Source organism: Ustilaginoidea virens, chromosome 5, assembly GCF_000687475.1.
Source record: "Ustilaginoidea virens chromosome 5, complete sequence".
Taxonomy (NCBI): Eukaryota; Fungi; Ascomycota; class Sordariomycetes; order Hypocreales; family Clavicipitaceae; genus Ustilaginoidea; species Ustilaginoidea virens.
This window is the reverse complement of record NC_057320.1, coordinates 40,262-60,988: the sequence shown is the minus strand read 5'-3', so window position 1 is coordinate 60,988 and position 20,727 is coordinate 40,262. Positions and strand designations below refer to the sequence as shown.

General features: G+C 48.9%; 6 protein-coding genes across 6 annotated transcripts; 4 read left to right on the top strand and 2 right to left on the bottom strand.

Moving 5' to 3' along the window:
* Positions 1-1,297: 1,297 nt before the first annotated feature.
* On the top strand, positions 1,298-3,023 carry UV8b_06043 (uncharacterized protein; the record flags this gene model as incomplete). Its single annotated transcript, XM_043143540.1, has 5 exons — positions 1,298-1,456; positions 1,511-1,799; positions 1,861-1,995; positions 2,048-2,274; positions 2,337-3,023. The coding sequence occupies 5 exons, from the start codon at positions 1,298-1,300 to the stop codon at positions 3,021-3,023; spliced, it is 1,497 nt and encodes a 498-aa protein (XP_042999475.1).
* A 4,904-nt stretch (positions 3,024-7,927) lies between these two features.
* UV8b_06042 (uncharacterized protein) lies at positions 7,928-8,785 on the top strand (the record flags this gene model as incomplete). The annotated part of the gene is made up of 1 exon (XM_043143539.1): positions 7,928-8,785. One exon carries the CDS (start codon positions 7,928-7,930, stop codon positions 8,783-8,785), a length of 858 nt encoding a protein of 285 aa, XP_042999474.1.
* Positions 8,786-10,288: 1,503 nt separating this feature from the next.
* Positions 10,289-10,726, bottom strand: UV8b_06041 (uncharacterized protein; the record flags this gene model as incomplete). Its single annotated transcript, XM_043143538.1, has 1 exon — positions 10,289-10,726. One exon carries the CDS (start codon positions 10,724-10,726, stop codon positions 10,289-10,291), a length of 438 nt encoding a protein of 145 aa, XP_042999473.1.
* A 1,619-nt stretch (positions 10,727-12,345) lies between these two features.
* On the top strand, positions 12,346-12,667 carry UV8b_06040 (uncharacterized protein; the record flags this gene model as incomplete). The annotated part of the gene is made up of 2 exons (XM_043143537.1): positions 12,346-12,458; positions 12,529-12,667. 2 exons carry the CDS (start codon positions 12,346-12,348, stop codon positions 12,665-12,667), a joined length of 252 nt encoding a protein of 83 aa, XP_042999472.1.
* Positions 12,668-14,531: 1,864 nt separating this feature from the next.
* UV8b_06039 (uncharacterized protein) lies at positions 14,532-16,986 on the top strand (the record flags this gene model as incomplete). Its single annotated transcript, XM_043143536.1, has 3 exons — positions 14,532-14,769; positions 14,828-16,861; positions 16,922-16,986. The coding sequence occupies 3 exons, from the start codon at positions 14,532-14,534 to the stop codon at positions 16,984-16,986; spliced, it is 2,337 nt and encodes a 778-aa protein (XP_042999471.1).
* A 156-nt stretch (positions 16,987-17,142) lies between these two features.
* UV8b_06038 (uncharacterized protein) lies at positions 17,143-17,857 on the bottom strand (the record flags this gene model as incomplete). Its single annotated transcript, XM_043143535.1, has 3 exons — positions 17,143-17,310; positions 17,370-17,756; positions 17,813-17,857. The coding sequence occupies 3 exons, from the start codon at positions 17,855-17,857 to the stop codon at positions 17,143-17,145; spliced, it is 600 nt and encodes a 199-aa protein (XP_042999470.1).
* Between the last annotated feature and the right edge of the window lie 2,870 nt (positions 17,858-20,727).

The following is a 20,727-nucleotide window of genomic DNA, read 5'->3' as shown; positions in this document are numbered from 1 at the left end:
GGTAGCTTTGCATAAAGGTGGTGTGAATACTTATTACATTTCGGTCCTAGTTATCCGGTATTGGATAAGATGACCCATTATACTCCGTACATTATGCGGGGTTAATTGACTATTTCGCTTATCAAGATTTTACATAAAGTCCTAATGGAGCCTTCAACTTGCGAGTTGGTGGCTAAGCCGGGAGCTCCTCATCATAATGAGGCAACGAAGCAAGTCGCACTCTTCGCCCTTTCGATGCAGTTGCAATGCACTTAGGTCAGTGATTCTCGTTATATCGATCCAACGACGAGTTATTGCAAATGCCATCTCTCATGCTGAATATCTACAGGTGCGCCACGTGCAATCCAGCAGTCGACTGACCGGGGAAAGATAGTAATCCCTGCTGGCCCTAGCGTGGGCCTGATTCAGAACAAAGGGCTGGCTGACTAAAGCAAATCATGGCATGTAGGCGGCTGACACAAACAGGAGCTTAAGACTTTACTTGATAATGACGACGAAAATCGGGAAAGTCGGATGCAGGCTGGGGCTTTGCACTAGACTGGAGTCAAGCCGGCTACCTTAAGGTATGACATGTGACGGGAATTCAGGGGGAAAAACGCGACCAAAACGTCAACACAATGCGTGCAAAAGGCCCCGGCCAATTTATTGTTTTGTTCTATCCAGTGGCACCGGCATCCACATTTAAGCGCGCCTGCATGTGACCAGTGGACACTGACGGCTCGGCGACAGGGGGCATGAATTGACCAATCACAGCGCTGTACTGCCTGACCTTTTCACGATCGAAGCAACCAGACTTTTTTCCATTCTGCTGCGTCATCGTCGACGCGACGCCCTACGGCAGACATCCAGACGAATTACCAGCGAACGGCGAATCAAAGCCTGGATGAGAGTCGCCGGCCTCTTTTCAGAAGAAGATTCAGCTCCTTCCCCCCCCCTTCCTGCACATGGCTTTACTTCAGTGTTGGTCACATCGCAGCTACTGCCAGCCGCCGCGTTCCGCTGGCCCGTACCACGGTTTCCACTTTGCCTCGTCTTCCCCACCGGGAACCTTTGTTTTTTTTTTTTTTCGTCCATCGCCCGAGGAGTTGAGATGGAGCAGATCAGAAGAAGCCCACTCTTACAGCCAGTCGAATCGCCTCGAAACATGAACGGTGGGGTGCCTTCTCCCATCGTATAAGATCGAGCCAGCCCCCTTCCCCCGGCGCCATCTTTCAAAGTCCGGAGTATTGTCACTCTTGCGTTTCGAGGTCCTTTGTCTCGCCATCTTCTGTGGGCTTCTCCTCCGACGTATCTGACCATGGAAATCCAGCCCACCAAAGAGGCCGACATCCAGGACGTCAAGCTCCAAGAGCCCAGTCTGGTTGAGGAGCAGGCGCAGCGTCCGAGTTTTTGGAAGGCTGCTCTTCCCGTGTTTGCTTGCGGCGCCGGTCTCTTCTCTGATGGGTACATCAACAATGTTCGTCGGGCTTTCATGGGCTGAATCATCTGCTGGCGCTGACGGGTTCACCAGGTTATTGGTTCTGTAAACACCGTGCTCGGCATTCAGTATGGCTCCCTGTACAGAGATTCCGAAGCCGCCAAGTACGTCGCCGACATTGCGTTTGCCGGCACCGTTGTCGGACAATTGGTCTTTGGGTACCTATCTGACGGCTGGTCGCGATCGAATTCCCTGGTGGCGTCGACGGTTATTCTCATCGTCTTCACAGCTCTTGCTGCGGCTTCGTACTACAAGGGCGACGCTATCGGCATGTTCAACATGCTTGCGGCGTGGAGGTTTTTTGTAGGCATCGGTATCGGAGGTACGACACCACAGCTCGACTGCTGCAGCTGCAGGTTTCAGGAACTAATCGTTTCACCAAGGCGAATACCCCGCTGGTAGTGTTGGATGCGCCGAGTCGACCAGTGGTCTCAAAAAGGGCACACGGCACAGATGGTTCATTCTGTTCACCAATACCATGATTGACGTTGGTTTTGTATTTGGAGCCTTTCTGCCCTGTGAGTCGACTTGTTCCCCGCGTTTGGCTGCTCGAGTGCTCACAGTTGGCAGATGTGATTGCCGCGGCTGCCCAAAACACAAACTACAGCACCATCTGGAGGACGAGCTTGGGCATTGGCGTCGCCTTTCCTCTGGTCCTTCTCGTGCTGCGATTTCGCCTCAAGGAACCCGAAGAATTCAGCCGCGAGGCGATGCGCAAGAAAACCCCCTACTGGCTCGTCCTAAAGTTCTACTGGTTCAGACTGCTCTGTGTCAGCATGGTCTGGTTCCTCTACAACGTGAGTCTATGGCGCGCTTGCCTTTAGCCCTCCGGTGTGGTTCTAACGACGGGTTGCCGCAGTTCTCCGTGTACGCCTTCGGTATTTATTCGTCGTCTATCCTCAGCGGCATCTACAATAACACCGCTCCTTTGACTACCGTTTTCGGATGGAACACCGTCATCAATCTGTTTTACCTTCCTGGATCCATCATCGGCTCCTTTATCAGTGACAAGCTCGGACCTAAACATACCCTCGTTCTCGGCGTCACCGCCCAGTCTGTTGTGGGATTCATCATGGCTGGGGTCTATGAAAAGATTTCCACAAATATTGCCGCCTTCGCCATCGTGTATGGCATCTTCTTGTCCTTAGGCGAACTCGGACCCGGCAACAACATTGGCCTCTTGGCTGCCAAGACGTGCGCGACGGGCGTGCGTGGCCGATACTATGGTCTTGCTGCCGCCATGGGCAAGATTGGCGCCTTTGTCGGGACTCTTGTTTTCCCATACATCAGGGCTGCTGGAGGGAACGAGGTGGAGTCGGCTCAGTACCCTTTCTGGGTTGCCTCTAGTCTCTGCATTCTTTCGGCTATTATTGTCTTCTTTTTCATCCCCAACATTGGACAGGACACGATCGCGGATGAGAATGTGCGATTCCGAGATTACTTGGAGAGCCAGGGCTGGGATACAACACAGCTCGGCATCGCAGCTCACGACGCCGAAGCTGCCGCTGCGGAAAAGAAAGCCAACGCTAGCGATAAGCAGGAGTAAAGGAGCCGTAAGTTGGGTAATACTGTAATTTTGATCTAATATAGTGATGTAAATAGCTGCTAGTATAGTCTTTTAGTAGTGGCTCTTATCTGCCTTATTTTCTGCCTTTTTTTACACCATCTTATTATACCGCAATAACACAACGCAACGCGACACAACACGCCACACCATAAAATAATAATATTTCAAATACTTAAATATTTTTAATAAAACCCTTTTTTTTATCCGGGGGCCGTCTGCGGAGAGCTTTTCGTCTACAGCGGGCTTCTGCTTAAAAGCGTGGCAGAGTTTCGGTTTCTTACCGCTTTTATAAAGCAGAATCTTTCCGCCTAGGTATATTTTATAGTGCACTATAGACTAGTAGAGTATGGCGTAGCGCTACTTTACTATTTTATTCACTAATTCCCGATCGATTTTTAACTAACCAGAAGGAAGGTAACGGTTATGTCTCCACCGTGTCGATGCAAGAGCCGCATCTCGCACATGCCCTTTGACTAAGGCGGAAGAGCTGCAGTCATCGCTATTATCTATCTCCCGGAAAGAAGGGTCTTCGTAGTTTTTCATTCAGATTTCCGACATTAGGTACATCATCTGTGTTGCGGCGTGGAATGACATAGAGAGCCTCGATGCCCGGTTGCGATGCCACACTTGCCGAATTTCATCCCCTGACACGTTTGTATCGCGCTCTTCTGGTGGACTTTTCGAGTCACTAATCGCCAGTCGTGGTGGCTTTCTTGTACTCGTTCTGCTTCTCCTCTCTTTCCTAACACGATGCCCATCGTGACGAAAAGACGAGATTCTTCCCATTCGGAACAAATAAAAGCCACTTTAGTCGGATCGCCGAATGGGATAAGAATAGCTGTTGGCTAGTAAACTGACGTCTGACTCTCTTTCTATAGAAATAGGGCTGGCGAGTTTGACAAGCCGATGGGTAACCTACTACCCCATGGTAGTTTATTTATGAACAGTACAGACAAATCATGTGAACCAAATGGCAATGTAAGTACCCCCGTGAAACAAAGGTTGGTCGAAATTGTCTGGAGGGACATTCTAAAGAAATAAAGCAGGCGCTTTGCTTGATTCGACGGCCCATCGTTTATTTCCTTCAAGTACCATACAGGTGGGAGTCAAGGGTATTATCAAGTACACCGAGAAAAAGCAGTTGGACTTACTGGTCGTTGTCGAAGGCGCCGCTGCGGCTGACGGCTAGGCCCTGCCCTGATTTGATGCGGAAAAGCCAGATCTTGAAATCTTCTGTCTGTTCATCAGCCTGTTGGCCTTTTTCCTTTTCATTTCCCTTACACACCACTTTCATCCTCGTTTTCGCCATTTTCACCACTTCCACCGTCGCAATTACCACCTGGAAAGCTTTTATCTCGAAATGACAAAGAGAATGAAGAGATGTTAACATTTCTGCCTGGATTTTGCCCGCAGAGATCCGTCGTATGATCTTGGAGGAAATCGTACGCCAGAGGCATTGCGGCTGGGCATCTCGCGCGGCTAACTGCGAAGAGTGGCAGACCACCATCGAAGCAAGCCACTTGCGCCGACTTGTATTACTGGTGTTATGCCCAGGAAAATTTGAATACACACTCTCCCAACGACTTCAGGCTGCTGACCAGTAGATTTGCCCCAGCATTGAGCTTCCAAGATATACCGGCCGCTTCTGTTAAACGCCGAATCGATGCCTTGAGTATATCGGAAAAGCTTTATTATTAGACCTTCTGTACCAAAGCTCTTTTGTATTCCTAAGCCCTGGCAACCTGCAGGTCGCTTGACGTTGGAGTTGCGCCCCTATTCACCACGCGACTCGGAACACTGGTTTAAAGGTCACCACGTTAGACTTGAATATGAAATTGTCAAAAATTTAGGCAGGCAGCGATGACATGACCCGAGGCATGGCTGGGTTGATGGCTAGAAGGTCAACACCCCTCCTGCACGAGCTGTTTGACGAATTCTCTGCTTCAACCTTCCAAAGGATATCCCGAAAGTTGATGCGGTTACGGGATTTTTAGTCTGTCGATAAGTTGGAAGTCATATTTCTTCAAAAGGAGCCTAACTCTTGCGGGAAATACTCCCTCGGCTGAAGAGTATAGCCTATGAGTCATGGGGTGTTGACAACTCGCTGTGGAACCTTGTGTTTTGAAGGGTACGTTGATATATTGCCTGTAGGTTGGGTACTTACTAGCACTTAAATAAAGTCAGTGTCTGTTGTCCAAGAACTATTGCTAAATCTCGTAAATAAAAAACCCGCTTTTGGAGGATTGATATGATCAGCCTAAATCAGCATTACTTATCGACCAAGAAAGTTCCTCAAACGAGATTTCTACATTATTACAGAAGGTTAGTTTAGCTGCACTTAATATTTCAGGGCTGGAAAGTATGGCAGTCTGGGACAGTAAAGAACAAGAATGCTATGCGAGTATCTATCAGAAGAACAGGACGAGTGTGAAAGCTGTACTTGTATGGCGTGGTACCTGGGCTATGATTTGGATGAGTCTTCGCAGTAGGTTGCCTCTACTTACTACCCCACTGTGCATATTGGGCATGAACTAATAAAAGATTCGAACATCAGGTGCCATGTCGATGCCGTCTACTATTGGCGCTTGCCAGGTGGAATTATATATTTATCATTACTGCGGCAGGTACGCTGGGAAGGGATGATGCAAGGGATGGCTAACTAGCGCATGTGCCTCTTTTGAGTTGAGTTTACGCCAGAGACGACATGCCGTCTGGCAGTCGTGTTTATTATTCTACGGCGATACAGGAGGGTAAAAGGCGTACCTGATGACACGGCCCAGGTGAAGAGCACTGACACTTGGCGACGGAGGAGAGAATATTCGGGCGATTGGGTTCACCGTACCTTTAATCACACTGCTCAGTTGCAGAATTTAATCTACATAAATGGTGGTGCGGCTTGGTATTTTGTAATGTTTACTGTCAAGGAGATTTGCTGCTGTGCCTCTCTCGTCCGATGTTGGCGGTCGGCTGCCTATGTATGTACCGCAAGCTGGACGACGGCGAAATCACGCGAAAGGTGCCGTTCTGTCTCCGTCGTCAGCATTGTTCATAATGTCTCTCGCCCTTCCTCAACCGCAAAGCTTAGGGTCCTGTTGTTTCCTTGTTGTACTAACTAAGGCGGCTGTTGAAGGAGGCCAGACATGGAGAACACGATCATTAGAACGACACGAGTGCATAGACAGGTTTTTGAACCAAAATGTGACGCCTGACTAAGTGCGGATTTATTTATTGGGCTTTATAAACTGCGACTCACCCCTACGCTTTTGACATGTGTGAGGAGCTGGGATACTTGTCCACTCGAAGGAATCTCTGTGACAGGTCATATATGTGATGTGCACACCGGTATCGGTATACCATAGGCGATAGGAAAAAGTGGAGGGGCTCTTGCTTACTTGAATATTGGTAATCCTAAGAGAAAAGAATATTTGCGCGATGTTTGCTGGCAAATGTAATGCACGGGTGATGTGGCACTGTGTGTGTGGTGCGCGGTTGTGCCGACGCTGGCAGGAATTACCGGCGTGATTTCCGCGCTGGGTAGTGAATCGGCACTACGCAACAGAGCAGCTATACCGAAGCATTTGTGTGACCATCCTTATCAAATAGGTAATGACAATCGGGCCGTGGGAATGTGGCTGCTTGAGGTATATTGAAAATGTTTGGTATCTTGAGCGATAGAATGGCCTACCGGCCAGCATACCCCAGCCTCTGGCTATGATTCTCCCTCCTTGTCTTTAATAGGAAGTAGATGAGAAAAGCCCAACTCTCACACGGGCGTTTCTTTGCGACCGTAATATGTTGCACGCCTTCAACTGTAGCTTACGATTTGCTTTTCACTGTTGGCGATCGCTGGGACAGGCAAAAGTACGCCAAATCCACAGCGAGGATTGCACTGAGAAGCCCCTTGCAGCAGAGTATATAATCAGTCATCCTCCTGGATCTTTGGGCAAATGGATGAGACACAACTCAACCCCAGTCTTTTCGACCCCCGTCTTTGAACAACTACCATTACTTTTTCCCACCTTGAAAAGCCGCCATGGTTAGAATCGAAAGTTCTACTTCTACTCTTGTCAACTCTTGCACGTGGGAATCGAAAATTAACGCCAAAGGGGAAAGAGACTTGTATCGCAGGGACTGCAAGCAGGAAAACTGCCCGTCGTCAGATTATTACAAAGGAGGCAAGGAGTGACTGAAATGGTACGCTATGTTATAATCGGTAGCATTGCATGTGATGGTAATGGTTCTAGTCGTTGATATAACTGGTGGGGGAGGTAGGGTGCGTGGTTGGACCTCTTGAGTTTTTCTCTATCTAGCCCCGAAGGATTTACAAGCGAGATATTTGTTGACGGTATGAATGGTATCGCTTGTTGACTGGTGAACCTGCTATGAATCGCGTTGGTCCTATATTTGCAAATCGGTTTCCTTTGTGGGTTAGCACTGACCACCCCTAGGGTGTTGCCCCTCTTGTCAATAGTCTCACCGCTATTGGTGGCTTTTCGTGCCCCATATCGTCTTGATCAATTACCAACACTCTTTGCTTTGACAGTTGTGCATATCTTGATTTGGGCTTGGTGAATGGCTGCGTGGATCAAAAGGTGGCACAGGGCTTTTGTTAGAGCCAACAGAGTTGACCGCTGGAATTCAGCTTTTCTGCGGCTGCTGTCTGATTGGGTGCACCCTGGCCTCTGCCCCGATTTTACAGAATATCCCGATTCCGGGGTCCGAGACATTCAAGCCAATAACTTTATCCCCAATCAAGTTGTACTCGAGTATATTGCGATCGGTCAAGGCTTTCTCCCCTTGGCTTCAATCGTTGGTTTCACTCTTTGACTTCATTCCTTTGCTAGTCGCAGCTTTACAGTCCCGCCGCCGCGCGCTATACCAACATGACACCCCAAAACCCACGCTCTATTACTGTTCTAACTGGCCAGACCTTGCCAGCGGGACAGGACCCTCGACAGTTCGACTGGCGGTCGAATCGCTACCTATGCTTCGAAGTATACGACGGCTTCGATGCTTGGTCCGGTCGACTCCAGTGGCAAGAGCATCGCAAAGACTGGCCTGAGGACGGCGTTCAAGCCGACCTATCGAAATTCGACGAACTTATTAAGCTCCTTCGCCCCATTCCTAGGGAGAAAATATACCCCGAGTTCCCAACTGAGGAGCTGACCCGGTACGAGCCTCAGCAGCAAGGGAACGGCCCAGCTCCATACCTCAAGGCGCCCAAGCCAGGCCACTACCAGGACGGCAGCGACGACCTAGCTTCGCGGCTGCTTAATGAAGCCATGATCTATGAGAAGGTTTTGAACAATCCGCACCCCAACCTAGCCAGCTATCTTGGCTGTGTTGTGGAAGAGGGCCGGATCGTGCGCCTGGCACTCAAGAGGTATAACGAGTCGATAGATGACCGTTGTCAGCGTGCGTCGCCGGACGAATTTACTCTGGGGCAGCGGATGGCTTGCATGGACCAGATTGAAGCGGCAGCCGAGCATCTGCACTCGCTGGGGCTTGCGCATAACGACATTAGTCCATCCAACATTATGTTCGACGACGATGGGCGGCCGGTTCTCATCGACTTTGACGCTTGTGCTCCGCTAGGCGATCCTCTTGCCAAGGGAGGGTTAGTCACTGGCTGGAAAGGCCCTATAGCTGGCGAGGGACTCGAGTTTAAGCAGTCGTCGGCTATATGCGACAAGCTGGCTATTCAAGAGATCCGAAAATATCTTGCCGAGGGATTAGAATAGTACATAGGTGCGGGAAGCGGTAGCGGCAAATGAGAGGAGGTACTTTGAAGCTCCCGGAGATGTCAAACAGCGGGAACGACGTGCAAGGCCACTTCTATTTGGTGGTAAATAGGTAGATCTTTGGCCTCGGCGCTAGAACTACCCCACATGCCGCTCTGATGTTGTCATGCATGACCGCATCTAGTCTCGTCATGGTGCCGTTTACGGCGTTCAATTGTGTAAGGTCGGTATCAGGAACTTCTGGACCACGGCTCGAGTCCAGGGCGGGAAAAGACATGGAGTCTTCTGCAGCAGGAGGGTTGCTGGAGACTGGTCGCTGTGGGGTGAGCGGCTGGACCAACATCCTCAAACAGCGCAGTCGTCGCTTCCGTTGCCGGAGCTACAAACGCATCTTTGTACGTCAATTCCTGCTTCATGAGGCAATCATTTTGACTGTTGCTTTAAGCTTTCCGACCACAGCTAGACTCAATATCTCGCAGTCTCCAATAGCTTTGGAGCTTGATGTTCCATCCTGGATGTGAAATACCGCCCACCGCCTTAGCAGGCCCTCCGAATTTAGATCGAAGGCCCTCTGGTAGCAATCCAAAGAGATACCTACAGTATCAGTATATCAAAACCCACCTCGCTGTTCTCACAGCCAGCCGGCCCATAGCTTGCAAAATTGACTTACCAACAGCTATATGTCAGGGAGGTCGCCTTGAAGTTTTTTGCGATATGACTGTGCGGAACGAGTATTTGGCCTGGGGAGTAAGGTTATATAGATCAGGACAGTTAAATCTGCCATCCACCACCAGAGATAACCCCAGAAAGCAGTTATACTCGAATAGACTATTACAGCGTTACGTTCGACCTCGGGTGCCGGTTGACTATCCTGAATTAGAAGTACAAATAATCATCGTCGAGATTGAGGAAGACTATATGTGGAATCTCAGGTTGGGTAGCAGAATATCAGGGAACTAATAGTCCAAGTTGTGCCGAAGTGCTGTCAGAAGAGGATGGCGCACAAGACCGTGATCAAGGCTGGGAGTGAACTCCGCTCAGTGAGATAAAGCCGCTGTGGCCTGTACTCCACAACGGCAGGTCGGATGAAGCCGCGAAGGTGGATCTAGCCGAGTAACTTCCGGCCGATACGCACTCCACTCCTTCCAGGATCTCCCTCGGCTTCCAATAGCCAGCTGCCACTATCGCGGTCATACCAGACGCCGCAAATCTGATAAGCGCAGGTCTAAACGAAAAAAAAAAAAATTAAAAAAAAAAAGAAAACAGAAAAAATGGCTCACTATCACGTGAGTCCCTGGGTAATCTAATTAAGGCTGCGTCTGCCATGATCGACCCTTATTCGCTAAGCCTTGACAACGCAAGACGATTCATCCCGTCTGACTGAGGAGCGAAGACAAACTGAGCACATTGTCTGGCATAGTGAAGCGATGGACCAGCGGATCATACCACCAGCCCCCAAAGTGTAGCAGGCCGCCGCCAAAGTCCATCAAAGAACGTACCTTCTTAAGTGGGATGGACATCGCCGCCCAGGCCCTCGGCCACGTCATCTCTTAGGAGCCCAAAATCGCCGTATTCCAGTTTCTTGGAGAGACAAGCCTCTCTACCGTCAAACACGTGCGTCGCATTCCCCTTTGTGTCTGTGAAGTGTACGCCGAGTTTGCGGACACCGCTCAGCGTAACGCCCCCAAGGAGCGCCTTTCTGACAACCTGGCCCTGCCGGTAGTATTTCTTCGGCCTTTTCGTATAAGTATCACCGTCAGCGACGCGCAGCTTCTGCTCCCTGACTCGACCTGCCTGAGCATAAGTGGACTCGAGACGAGTTTCGGGAATCGAGTCAACACCCGGTGTCATCTCTACACGACTCAAGCCTTGCCTCCCGCCGCCGTAGGCACATAGCAGACTGCGTCCGTCGTGTCCCACTCTGAGCAGGGTTCGGCTCATTGCATCATTCTCATATCTGATCTCTTCACCTGCGTGATTGATCCCAGAGATAAGTCGCCTGTTTGTGTCGTACTTGTACTACCAGCGGGGTTTCCGGTCCTTGTGCCGATTTTTGGTGCGAATTGTCCACACTTAACGATGTTGCCTTGTGAGCTATATATGCGACGCTCTACGTCCCCGGCGGCATCTACTATATGCGATCAGCCTTCCAACAGCAATGTGCTCAAAATTCTTGCGCAGGCCATTCTCTTTAGGAAAAGACATAGCTCGGTCAGCAGCCCTGAGCCACGCTTTTTACGAGCTATATATAGTGGGAGTAGGGGCTGCCGTTACAGCGGTCATAGGGGCGTAGCCGAGGCGGAATTCAGCGATTATCGCCCCAAATCCAACCAGACGATATCCCCTGCAACAATAGGCCCGATTGATGGTTGGAGCGAGACGCTGCGTGCATGTCACGTGCCGCGGCTACCAGACTCCTTGTTGACTCTGGTGTCGTGATTCTCCCAATTCCGCAGCCTTTTTGCATCCATGGAATGCCCGAGCATCATCAGCTTCATGCCTTCCCTGGTCCAATACGTCTTTCATCCGAGTTAGAGTCGAACTACGGAGTAGACTTGCCAATCGAAGCGACCAAGTGGCTGCGCCTCTTCTTTGAGTGACAAACTGGCCATGGCTACTCCGTGCATCTCCTTTTGAATACCCTTGCATGGGTCCCTTTGCGACTGACTGTCAGCTTCTCATTACCACGCTGTCACTGATACAGGGGTCGGGCGCACCTCATCGTTTCGAGCGTGTCGTCACTATTATGTGTCTTGGATGTTCTCTTACGATGAGCCCGGCTGAACGTGAAACCCAGACCACCTTTGTGCTCGGTGATGTTCCGAGCCAGTCTCGAGTCTTCGGACCTTGGAAATGTGCAGCGCCACTACATGGGGAGAACCAGGAGCATTGTGTCATCAATATCCACCATAACTGGGCTGAGGACCAGCCCGCTGATCCTTGCATGCCTCACGCCCGCTCTTCGTGATATCAGACCAGCGCACCGACTTTTCTTCTTTACTAGTCGGTCCAGGCGTACTCCGTGGTCTGCCCTCATCGTGCTAGACCTGACGAGAAGCGCCCAAACATTATCGCTCTGTGTGTCTCCCATCATCCATGCGCCCGTGCTGCAACTCGAAACCCCCATCCTGCCCGGCCGTGTTTGTCTATTGTCTCGTCACCCCCCTCGCTGCCCACCATGCCCGCACGTATTATTGGACGATCCATAGCCAGCATGCATCTGACCGGCGACTCTAATAACGGTCTGTCAGTTATCACCAGTGTTAGAAACCCGAGCAAAGGAGGACCTGGTGCCGCAGGCCTCAAGCTGCATGTGCACGTGCAACTGAGCTTAATTCGAATCATCACTCATCCCTTTCCTGCCAGCTACCGCCCCAGCTGCTAGGAACGTTTGCTCCTTTGCCAACAAGTACATAAACCTCGTTAGCCATCCGGCAGTTCGTCGTGATTAAGTCGCTTCCATCTTTGCCCTTTCGATATAATTTGCATACTAACAAGACAAACGCCCCCCTCTTTCAACCGCTCTTGTCGGAATATTCGTGAGACTTAAACGAAGAAAAATGAAGTTCCCGGCTATGCTCATTGTTGCCTTTGCCATTGGGGCTCAGTGCACTTCGTCGACCACAGGTACCTCCACTGTGACAAAAACGTCAGCAGCGACGGGAAAAGCCACGTACGTGCGGTACCGCAGAAACCTAGACTTTGCTAGACGCAACAAGGCTGATCATCGTCATAATTCTTAGAACTGGCACGACAACTGGCACCAGTGCTTCCAAGACGTCGGCCATCGCTACGACTACTACCTCCCAGGCTGGAGCTGGAACCAACGCTGCCCTTCCGATAATGGTTTTTGTGGTCGCTCTTGGTGCCTACATGGCGTAGATGGCTGTCGTTCAGATTTGCTTGAATGTCGAGTTTATAACCTTTGCTATCTTGTGTTGTCGCAAGGATTGGTATGGTCCTCATGGTCTGGTTCCAGGGACCTGGAGTGTTATTGGGCAGCAGAACTTACTAGATGCTTGTAAGCTGTGATACTCCATTGCTTACCGTACTAATATATTTAAACTTCATTTGTGATATACCCCTGTTTTGACTCTTGATGTCTTGCCTTGACCAGCATGCGCATCACACACGAACTCCTACGGCAGGCCCTTTATTTATATAGGGACTGGTACAACAGCCACAAGCCAGTAATTAGATTACACAGTTGTAGTACTGCATATGGGGGGAGGTAGAAAAACAGCTTTCACCAAGACAATAGCTATGGTTGCTGGTTATGACTTACTACTAGTGCATTTTGCCGCAGGCACTTGCAATTTCCGTGCTTCACGAAGGAGTAGTTATTCTAGACTACTACATACAGCGAGCGGAAAGAGGAGCATAGCTGACTGCAGTTTGGGTCCTGTGTCCTTGACTGGTGGATGCTCTGAACGATAAGGTGTCAACATATCTTCCCCGTCAAGCTACTTAGTAGACAATTATTGGCGGATCTGAGGAGCATTCCTCCCGCTGCAGAAAAATTAGACGCTCTCCTACCCCTTTACGTCAATCCTTAAAATACAACCGCTGCCGAAATATCGTTTGATCATGGAGACTTCACCAGAGATAATGCCTTGCCAGGTGACCGCCCGACAGTTCACGGCCTGGTAGCCTCTGCATTGCTACGCGACGGCATCTATAAGAATCAATTAGAGACCAGAATCTCCAACCTGGAGAAGAAACCTCGTTCGCGTCGCTTATAACAACCAGCTGGTCCACTTCTCCCATCGACCAGTATGGAGCGCTGGATCTTTCTATGGCCGCGGACGGACTTGCCCTTCGGTTTGGATCGTGCTATCTCCTCCTGAAATCCAGGGTTCTCGCTCGGCCAACGTTTACGTTTTGCAGGGTCGCAAGCAGATCCCAAGTACAAGGGCATTATTGACGAGTTTGACGCTATTCTTGCGGCGATTCTGGGATGGCTCGTTTACAAGGGATTCCATGCTAGAATGTACTTGTATTCGGCCGAAACAAGTCATTGGCCGTTTGTGCACATTGCACGAAACGGTTCACCATCGAATGGGTTCCATAGGTAGGAACTTGGGTCACAGGGTGGAAGCACAGATTCAAGGGGAGATCCGTCTAGACCGTGACGTGAATGCCCTTTTTGCGAATGGTTTGTTTCAGTATCTCAAAACTGGGTTGCTTCTTGAGAAACTCTGGGTTGAGAAGGTTTCCGGTCCGCTATGATAGAGGCTATAGGTCCCCTGTTGTGTCTGTTCCTGTCGATTTCAGGGGAACAAGCGTGTCTCTTTAGCGAAATGGATGGGAGTTGGGGGCCGTGTCGATACTGCGTTGATTGGATTCAAGTTCATTTGGCACTTTCTTGTAAAAAACGGATGATGATTTGGCAGAGAGCTATTTTCTTCCGTTTCAGCATATGTAACAAAGTCCTCAATGGCATGACACTGGCCACGCCGAATCGGTGTATAATGGTTGTCGATCCGTCAGCCGCCTCCTACCCGCAACACGAGGATATTCTATTGGCTATATATTGTAATACACACTTCAGCCCCCCCAATAGATACCAATTTCATGCACCTGCGGCATGATAAGGTCCCTAAAGTGGGGTGGTGCGCTGCTCGGTCGCGGCAGATATATAAGCGGACTTGACTGGGAATGTCTTGCCGGGAGTTATCATAACAAGCACGGCTTGGCTCTTGTCGTCCCTGCAACCGCCCATTCTAGCCTCAAGAATACAGCCTCAATGAATCCGAAAGGGAACGAATATTCTGGAGAAATACCCATTGGCAAGAGCAAGTATGATGAAACGAATGCTACAAAGAACGATAAAGCTCCTCTGGATATCAAGATAAATGATGCTGCGGGCGGTACCAACCACAATCTCAGGAAACCCGCATCGGTATTTGATGTCATTACGCATACGATTCATCTTCAGGATGATCCCAACTTGCCAGCCATCACTTTCCGCTCCGTTCTCATTGGTAGGCGTTTCCGCTTCCATTTTTATACATCGGCTGATTGTATTTGCTCGAGATGCAGGTCTCGTCCTATCAATATTTGGGGGTGTATTATCCGGAATATATTATTTTAAGCCCCAGTCCATCGCTATTCCACCCACCTTCCTGGCCGTCATATCCTTCATTCTGGGGCAAGCCATGTCGCTTGCTATCCCGCGCTGGGGTGGCCGGCTGGGCAGCTTTCTCAATCCCGGGTCCTTCAACATCAAGGAGCACCTTGCTATCATTATAATGGCAAGCTCGGCTAGTTCTGCGGCACTGGGCCTCGAAATCGTGGCTGCAGAGAGGCTCTACTACAACAAGAGGATGAATGCCGCGCTCGCATTCTTCATGTTGATTTCGTCGCAGTATTTGGGATACGGGATGGCTGGCCTCATGCGGCGTACCATGGTGTATCCCAGCGCCATGATATGGCCGGCAAACTTGCCGATCAATTCCATGCTTGAGAGCCTCCATCTGAAGCTACCAGAGAATAGAAAACCGCTGCGCGTTTTTCTCTATGTCTTTGCAGCGATTTTCATCTGGGAACTCTTCCCGCAGTGGGTATGTCCGTTGCTCACTGGGGTGAGCGTCTTTTGCCTGGCGAATCGCAACAGCACCGTCTTCACCAATGTCTTTGGCGGAGCCGAAGGCAATGAGGGATTGGGGCTCTTCTCTTTATCGTTCGACTGGCAATACATCTCGGGAGGCCTGTCGCCATTGTATTTCCCAGTCAGTAGCCTGATTAGTCAGGGCATCGGGGTATGTGGGTGCGTCATTCTTTTCGCGGGCATCTATTACAACAATGTCTGGGATGCAATGAGCTATCCATTTCTCTCCCAGCTCATTTTTTCCAACACTTCGAGTGCGGAGAGTCCCGTTCAATGGAACCAGACCGCCGCCATCGGCCCAGATGGCAAGATCAACATGGATGCCGTGAATTCATTGGGCTTGCCTAGCTTCTCGGCGTCCAACGTCCTCAACATTCTGTTAACTAACATGTGTATTGCGGCAGCGGTAACTCACCTGTTTCTTTGGTACCCCGCCGAGATAAAGGTTGCTTTTGCATTTCTAAAACCGAAATGTATACGCGATTCGGTACGAGGCCTTCCCGGATGGCTTTCTAACCCAGCCGCTAACCGCCGAGAGGAAATGGAGGACAATTATGATCCCCATTATGCCCTCATGAAGTGTTACAAGCCCTGCCCTGACTGGTGGTATGCTGTCGTTCTTTGCTTCTCAGTTACCTGCGGTCTTATTGTTGTCTACAAAGCTGAAAGTACACTCCCGTGGTGGGGATTCTTGGTTGCTGCCCTTGTTGGCTACTGTCTTCTTGTCATACTCGGGTCCATGCAAGGTGCTACGGGAGTTCCTTTTACCATTCAGTCGATCGTCCAGATGATTGGAGGCTACATCCGGCCGGGATACCCCGTGGCCAACATGTACTTTTCATTGTACGGGTACAACGCACTACTGCAGGGCAAACTGCTTGCGCAAGATCTTAAACTTGCCCAGTACGGCCACTTGGCGCCGCGGATCACCTTCTCAATGCAAATGCTGGGGACCTTGGTTGGTGCCATAGCCAACTACGTCATCGCCAACAGCATCATCGATAACCAGGCTGATATCCTGCGCAGCGTTCAAGGCACCAACATCTGGTCAGGTAACCAAGCCCAGCAGTTTAACGCTCAATCCGTCACGTTTGGCGGTCTGCCGCATCAGCTCTTCAGCGTCGGTAGCAAGTATCAGTGGGTTCCGCTGGCCATGTTGCCTGGCTTTCTCGCGCCTCTACCCTGGTGGCTCGCCCACCGAAAGTGGCCCAACCTGGGCCTCCATCACGTCAACACCCCCATCATTTTATTCTACATGTGCTATTTAAATGTTGGAATCAACTCTTCCCTGATGATGTTCTTCATCGTCGGATTCACGTCGCAGTGGCTTCTTCGTCGGAAATATCCTAACGTTTTTTTGCGTTATAACTACTTGATCTCGGCGGCTTTAGATGGTGGGACCTCAGTCATGGTTTTCATATTATCATTTGCTGTACTCGGTGCATCTGGTGCAGCAGTATCATTTCGTAAGTACTAATCGCACGTTCAATACTTGGTACCGCAGATAGACTGACACTCGACTCTAGCAAACTACTGGGGCAAACCCTCGAAGGGGTTTGTTGATTATTGTTACAAGTCTGGGTCATCTTGATGTCAACGGATCCAATTCCACGCTATAAAAGCCGTCTTCAACATTTTTCCCGCAGACTTGGTGTCGGCATTTAGTCAGATTACCCGACTCGTTGAATGAATTCATCTGCACCATTCCTATGGCGCGAACCACCATTGCAGATCTATTCAGCGCCCATTAGCAATCGTTGCGGTCCTCACGAACAATCACATTCCATTTTTGGTTCGTAAATATTTGACCGACAGTCAACCAGCCCTTTCTAGTTTCCGTTCTGCAAACATCGTTAATTCTCTCGGCGCCCAGCGCAATCTCCGCAAAGGTAGTCAAGTAGTGTTCGGTAAAATCCTGAGAAAAATAATGAGCGGTGAAAGTAAAGACGAAAAAGGGAAGGATGTGGCTCTTACATCTCTGTCGTTGCACCACCAGATGGAAGCCTTGTCACCACAGCTCACGCGCCCGCAGGTCCCGGGACCAGCAGGCAGATGAGGCTTTCCTTTGATGGATCGTAAGTACTTGATTCCGCCGGTGACATAGTTTGTCTTTGCCCACTGCCAGTTGTAGGGGCCGCCACCACAAATGAGGTCCCCAAAGTCCCATTGGTAGCGTTTGGAGAGAATGTCTATTTCAGGGGGATCCAGTTTGAAGGCTGTATTTCGTTTCTGGACTTCTGAAATAACGTTTTCTATGGTTCCAGTGAAATTCTGATGCTCTTGGCCGGGGAAAACCTCAATCTGCCATGTTATATCTTGAGTTTTGTATCCAGGAATGGGAGGTTTGAGCCCAACAACTTCCTATGGCAAATGTCAGCTCTACAGCTTCTTCCTATAGTGGGAGCTTTTCACAAGACCTGTATCAAAAGAGGGACAATCAGTATAGAGTTCCGACTGAACATTTTGTCGATCGTTTAGGGCGTTTGAATCTCTTCTGATCAAGTAGCGGTGCTGGTATTCGATGGGTTCCTGCCACAAGGAAGAGATGGAATGACATCTTTAAATAGAATCGACTGGGAATTGCGCTTCACCGTATTAGAGCACGGCCAGAATAGCTTGCTAAAGCGCATGGCAGAAGCGCCTCAAGCTTTGATGTCTTCCCAGCGTTTGTTTACAAGCACTGACCTACAAGCGCCCATTAAATACCAATGCCAAGGCACGAGACAATAGCGCGAGAACTCAGCAAATAAGCAGCCAAATGGAAACATCTCGTGTCTGGAGCGCCCGCCCCGCTTCTACGCCGCACTACCCCGGTATATATTTTGTTCGTAAGGGGTGAGTAATTTGCGCAAGCTGTCTAAAGCTTCCAAGTCACGGCATTGCCTTTTTTCAGGCCATTTTTTTAAACCAGGCTTTTGTTGACAACAAAACACGCAAAATAGAGGGTTGCAACAAACATCGGGTGTTCTCCATGAACATCTGGCTGCATTCCTGTTCCTTGGCTAACAGACGTAATGTATTATCGGAGTTCATTCTATGGCGACTTCTATGTGGGAGAACGACATTAGGAAGTGTTAGAATCTTAGCCAGTTAAGTATTCCGTATTCTTGAGGGGCATGCATCGTAGTTGAAATATACCAAAAGGCTTATTTATGTAAAGCTTCAAACCGTCTTTATTTGTCGCAGCTCTTCTACTACGCTGCTCGCTTTTTTTATCTGATTTCCCAAATAGCTGGGAAATTGCAAGCCTATAGACGTCCTTTTGTTCAAGTTTTATGAACTGTACATGGTTATATTTACATGACCAACTTTTGCGCGTACAACCGCAGCCGTATGGCCTTAAAACCAGGCGTATCACTTCGTTGAAACCTTGCTGAAATAAGTAATGAGTGCTTGCTCGCTTAGCAATATCGTCCTGGAGTGCTCTAACGGCAACGCCTTATAGTCGGAATCTTTCCACCACCTGGGGAAATTTAACACCGTATTTCATCAAGTGTTATTATAGTATATCCTCTACATGAGAGCCTCTTATATAGCCATTGGAAGTTATAGCTTGCTTTCCTCCTAACTTGACTTTAAGTCGCCGAACAGAGCCGATGGTCAAGGCATCTTAGGCATTTGCCTCACAAACGCAACTGACGTCCCAGTATAAAGTAGCGTAAAACTTGTGTATCCATTCGTTTAGCCAGGAAATGCTGCGTACTATAGTGAGTTTGGCAACCAAGCTTTATAGAGTCAATTCTTACGTCTCGCTGTTTATATCACCACTTGGCAAAGGATGTGCTATGATAGTTTGTGTTTCGCAAGCGACATTTGAAGGCTCCCAGACGGAGGAGTAGAAACTATGATACTTTATACGCATGCGGGCTATCGTCTTTTTTTTTCTTGAAAAAAAAAAAGAACTGTCAATGTTCCAACTTGCGTTCAATTCCGTACGCCTTTGCCGAGATCCTAGGACAAGGAGATTAAATGTTTGAACTTCAGGTGCCACAGTTACGGATTGATAAGTTATCGCGCATGTATTCAGACTTCACACAACAAGTCCTTATACAAACAAGATCGATACAGCTCTCGAAATGAATATACTTAGTGCAGTACACATCGCCTTCACCTTGAAACATTACGAATCGATGGATCTATTCTTTAATGTAAAAGCTAGAGAGACTTCTCTTCCTAATATTTATTCTCTAGACGACTTCTGCTGGAAGCGTCTTGGGTCTGGTACTGGTACCTAGTTTGGAAGCCAAATAATATTTATCTCTATTTGCATATACCTGCTGCTTTACTGCACACTTAAGTCGCCTAATCGAACCGTGTCAAGGCTTCAATTATATCTGTTTTTTATTCGAACTTGAAATCTTAGGCGGGGGCGCAACTTAGTACCCCTCGGGTAAACATTCCCCACTGCGAAAGCACCTGAGAGAAGGCAATCGTTCTTTTCTTCGAGCCATGTTATTAAGTTCGAGAGCGTGGATATTTGTATTCCCAGCAAGAGGAGCCGCTGAAGCAGCCATGGTCATGGCAAGGAAAAGAAGACTAGTTATTGTTAACTTCATTGTAAAATTGATTACTAAAGTCAAAATCTCCAATACTTGAGGCAGACGAGCCAAGTAGATTTATAGATTTGCAGCTTTATTTCACTCTGCGGGAGAATATGATGATAGTAAAAAGTAACGTGTATGGATTTTCGGTTATCGTTGAGAATAGGTGGCCATAGGCAGTCCACCTACTACTATATACCTAGCTAGCTACGCTTATTATCCTGTTTACCGAGCATGAGTCATGTAATGAGATAAAGCTACCAGTGCTCCACATAAATGCGAGTATACGTAAGTCATTATACGTAAGACATTTTGCCGTCAAATCTCGATATTAACCTTCTGCAACTCGAAGCATCGTTAGGTGCACTTTGGCAGATAACTCCATAACTTCAGCTAATTATCAGAGTGTAGCCAGGCAATACTCGAATTTTATGAGTATTCCCTAAGAGCAGTCCGACCGGATTGTATATGCATGTCTTCTTGCTGACACAATCATCTTCCCTCTTAGCACACTGTAGGTGCAGTAAGAAGATTTCATGACGCAATAGAAGCTTTAAAAGACACGTGGAAACTGTTAGATATCGGATTTATATGGTTCCGAGCCGGGATGGTCATATTTCTTTTCTCTTCCGCCTTCCGCCCGTGCTTATCTTTTTATCAGTCATCACCATCATCAATGTACAGCAAGCGTTCCTTAGGCAGCTAGCAAATTTGCATCATGAAAAGTTTCGGCTAGAGATTATTAAATCGAGATTAGTCGGATCATGCATGGATGGTAAAAGCGAGAAAAA